This window comes from Rhinopithecus bieti, unplaced genomic scaffold (genome assembly GCF_001698545.2).
Source record: "Rhinopithecus bieti isolate Rb0 unplaced genomic scaffold, ASM169854v2 scaffold_1017, whole genome shotgun sequence".
Lineage (NCBI taxonomy): Eukaryota > Metazoa > Chordata > Mammalia > Primates > Cercopithecidae > Rhinopithecus > Rhinopithecus bieti.
The window spans coordinates 358,953-361,903 of record NW_016803657.1 but is presented as its reverse complement, the minus strand read 5'-3'; the positions used below and the strand labels follow the sequence as shown (position 1 = coordinate 361,903).

At 55.3% G+C, this 2,951-nt stretch overlaps 1 protein-coding gene across 1 annotated transcript; it reads right to left on the bottom strand.

Moving 5' to 3' along the window:
• Window positions 1-259: 259 nt before the first annotated feature.
• On the bottom strand, window positions 260-1,906 carry CATSPERZ (catsper channel auxiliary subunit zeta). The gene is made up of 3 exons (XM_017892918.1): window positions 1,448-1,906; window positions 1,167-1,233; window positions 260-488 (listed from the first exon to the last, which is right to left on the bottom strand). The coding sequence occupies exons 1-3, from the start codon at window positions 1,511-1,513 to the stop codon at window positions 385-387; spliced, it is 237 nt and encodes a 78-aa protein (XP_017748407.1). The 5' UTR covers window positions 1,514-1,906; the 3' UTR covers window positions 260-384.
• Between the last annotated feature and the right edge of the window lie 1,045 nt (window positions 1,907-2,951).

Sequence of the window (2,951 nt, the reverse complement as noted above, 5' to 3'; positions counted from 1 at the left end):
CCCCTACCCCCTTCCCCAAAGCGACACCAACTGGGCACTCGAACCGTAGACCCAGTGGTCCCACAGAGCTGCGGAACTCGGGGTGGGTGAAGCCGACTTAAAACATGCAAGAAGCCCTGGATTGCGAGTCCCGGAAGGTAGGGCCGATAGGGCCCGGACGGAGAAAGCTCAAGGTCACTGCGGTGACCGAATGAAGGTCACGGGGAAGGGCGGGGCCACGTGCGTCCGCCTCACGCAGGCTGCCATGCACTGACTCACGGACCATGCATAGACTCTTTTATTTCTTAAGACTCAAATTCCACTCGGATGGGTTCGGGCTTGGGTCTGGGGACCGGACAGGTACAGGGCTGGTTTGGGTCGCTGCTCGAGCCCAAGGTGGCGTTTTTAATTCACGTACAGCCTCTTGCTCCGGCGCTTCTTGAGCCCCTCGATGTATCGCTGCAGCTCCTTAGTCAGGAAGTGGTCCCTGCCGATCCCTAACTGGTAGCCTAGGAGGAGGGCAGAGCTCGGCTCAGGGCAGTGAGCAACCGAAAGGTCTCCCCACCAGCGGGCGCCCCATATGTAGTTCGAGGAACCGCAAATGATTCGGGGTAGCAGCAGCGCAGGGCACTCAGGTCTGTGTTAGCCTGGGGAACTTTGCATCTCTAAGGGTGCTGAGTGTTAAGGTCAAGGCTAGGGAAGACGTTGCAGGCCTGAACTAGGGCGGTGGTAGCGAGCAGTTTGGCCACCTTCTGGACCAGCCACCCGCTCTAAGCCATCAGCTGGCCCTTTATCACCACTGGGCTTTCCTACCCCAGCAGCAGGAATTCACCCACATAATCCACTGTCCAAAGGCTCTCCAACCAGAGGGAGTCGAGGCCACACCAAGGCCGTTATCCCACTGGGCAGGTGGAGAAACAGCCACAGAAAAGCCTCCCTCAGCTAGAGAGGGCCTGCACGCAGCCTGGAGCCCAGGCCTCTGCCCATCACCACATGTGCCCCACTGGTTCTTCCTGTGCCCAGTCCCTCAGCTTTTAACTTTTATGGGGCCCTTGGAAAACACTTGTGAGTGCCAAGGGCATCTGACAAGACATAAGGCACCCTGAAACCCCACCCCTTGGGCCCCAGCCCTGCAAAATCCACCAGAATCTGTCGTGGTAGCTCTTGGGGGTTGGCGGGGAGCTCACTCCGGAGGGCTTTGGTGAGGATTTCCAGAGCTTCATTCTCCATGAGTTCCATCAGGGGCAGCGGCAGCTGGAGAAGCAGCAAGAGGCTTAGGTGTCCAGGGGACTTCATCTCTGCCCACAGCTGAAATGCTCCCACCTGCTCCCTGTGGCCCCCAAACCCCAACCAGCCTACCTGCCCCTCCACCCTACCAACCACCCCCAACTTTCATATCCTATCAGCAACCCCCAACTTGCCTATCCCCTACCCCACTGAAACTCCCAGTCTCCCCAGCCCCTCCAACCCTGCTCTGCTGCTCTGCCCAGTAGGCTCGATGGGGCGTGTGCTTCGCAATATTGAGCGATGACATTGAGGAAGACTTTTCTGGGAGAAGAGAAAAAAGGGTCAGTCATCTGCAGACTCCTGGGCCTTCCCTGGAGCAGAGGAGATGGGTAGGCACCGTGTGAGAGGGAATGGCCTTCAGAGACCAGCTCCTGGTGCAACCAAAAGGTCTCCCCACCAGCGGGCGCCACATATGTGGGGTCAGCATGGGACAGAGGTTACAACCCTGGGCTTTAGAGCCCCACCCACCTGGTTCCAGTTCTGACTGCCCCACAATGTGACACTTAGGACTAGTGACTGACACTCTGACCCTTAAGTTCTTCATCAGTAAAATGGGGTAATAAAAATAGCTCTTGGCCGAGTGGTGGGTCATGCCTGTAATCCCAACACTTTGGGAGGCCAAGGTGGGCAGATCACAAGGTCAGGAGTTTAAGACCAGCCTGGCCAATATGATGAAACACCATCTCTACTAAAAATACAAAAATTAGCTGGGCATAGTGGCAGGCGCCTGTAATCACAGCTACTCAGGAGGCTGAGGCAGGAGAATTGCTTGAACTGGGGAGGCAGAAGTTGCAGTAAGCCGAGATCACGCCATTGCACTCCAGCATGGGCAACAGAGTGAGACCCCAACTCAAAAGAAAAGAAAAGAAAATAGCTCTTTATGCAGGTTGTGCAGTTTGAAGGTGACAATCCAGTTTGAAGGTGACAATCCAGGGGAAGCCCCGTGCCTGGCACACAGCAAGTGCTCAATATGTGACCATTGTTACACTGTTATTGGTTCTGACTCTCTGATGAAGTGGTTTGAGAGGGTGCCAGACAGTGTCCAGCGTGTAGTAGAGGCTTAGAAATTGTAACCAGCAACTGACTAATGGAAAGACATACACCTCCTCAACCAGCGCAAATCGTAAGACAAGGCGGGATGATTCCATTAAAAACCCAGGTCTCGCTGGGCATGGTGGCTCACACTTGTAATCCCAATACTTTGGGAATCCGAGGCAGGAGGATCACTTGAGCCCAGGAGTTTGAGACCAGCCGGGGCAACATGGCGAAATTTTCTCTACAAAAAAATAAAAAATTAGCTGAGCAGAGTGGTGCTGGCCTGTCCTCCCAGCTCGGGGTGGTGGGGGTGGCTGAGGTTGGAGGATCCCTTGAGCCTAGGAGTTTGAGGCTGCAGTGAGCTATGATCACAACACTGCACTCCAGCCTGGGTGACAAAGCAGGACGCCTTCTCTAAAAAACAAACAAAGTCCGGGTGCAGTGACTCAAGCCTGTAATTCCAGCACTTTGGGAGGCCGAGGCTGGCAGATCACTTGAGGTCAGGAGTTTGAGACCAGCCTGGCCAACATGGTGAAACTCCCTCTCTACTAAAAATACAGGCCGGGCGCGGTGGCTCAAGCCTGTAATCCCAGCACTTTGGGAGGCCGAGACGGGTGGATCACAAGGTCAGGAGATCGAGACCATCCTGG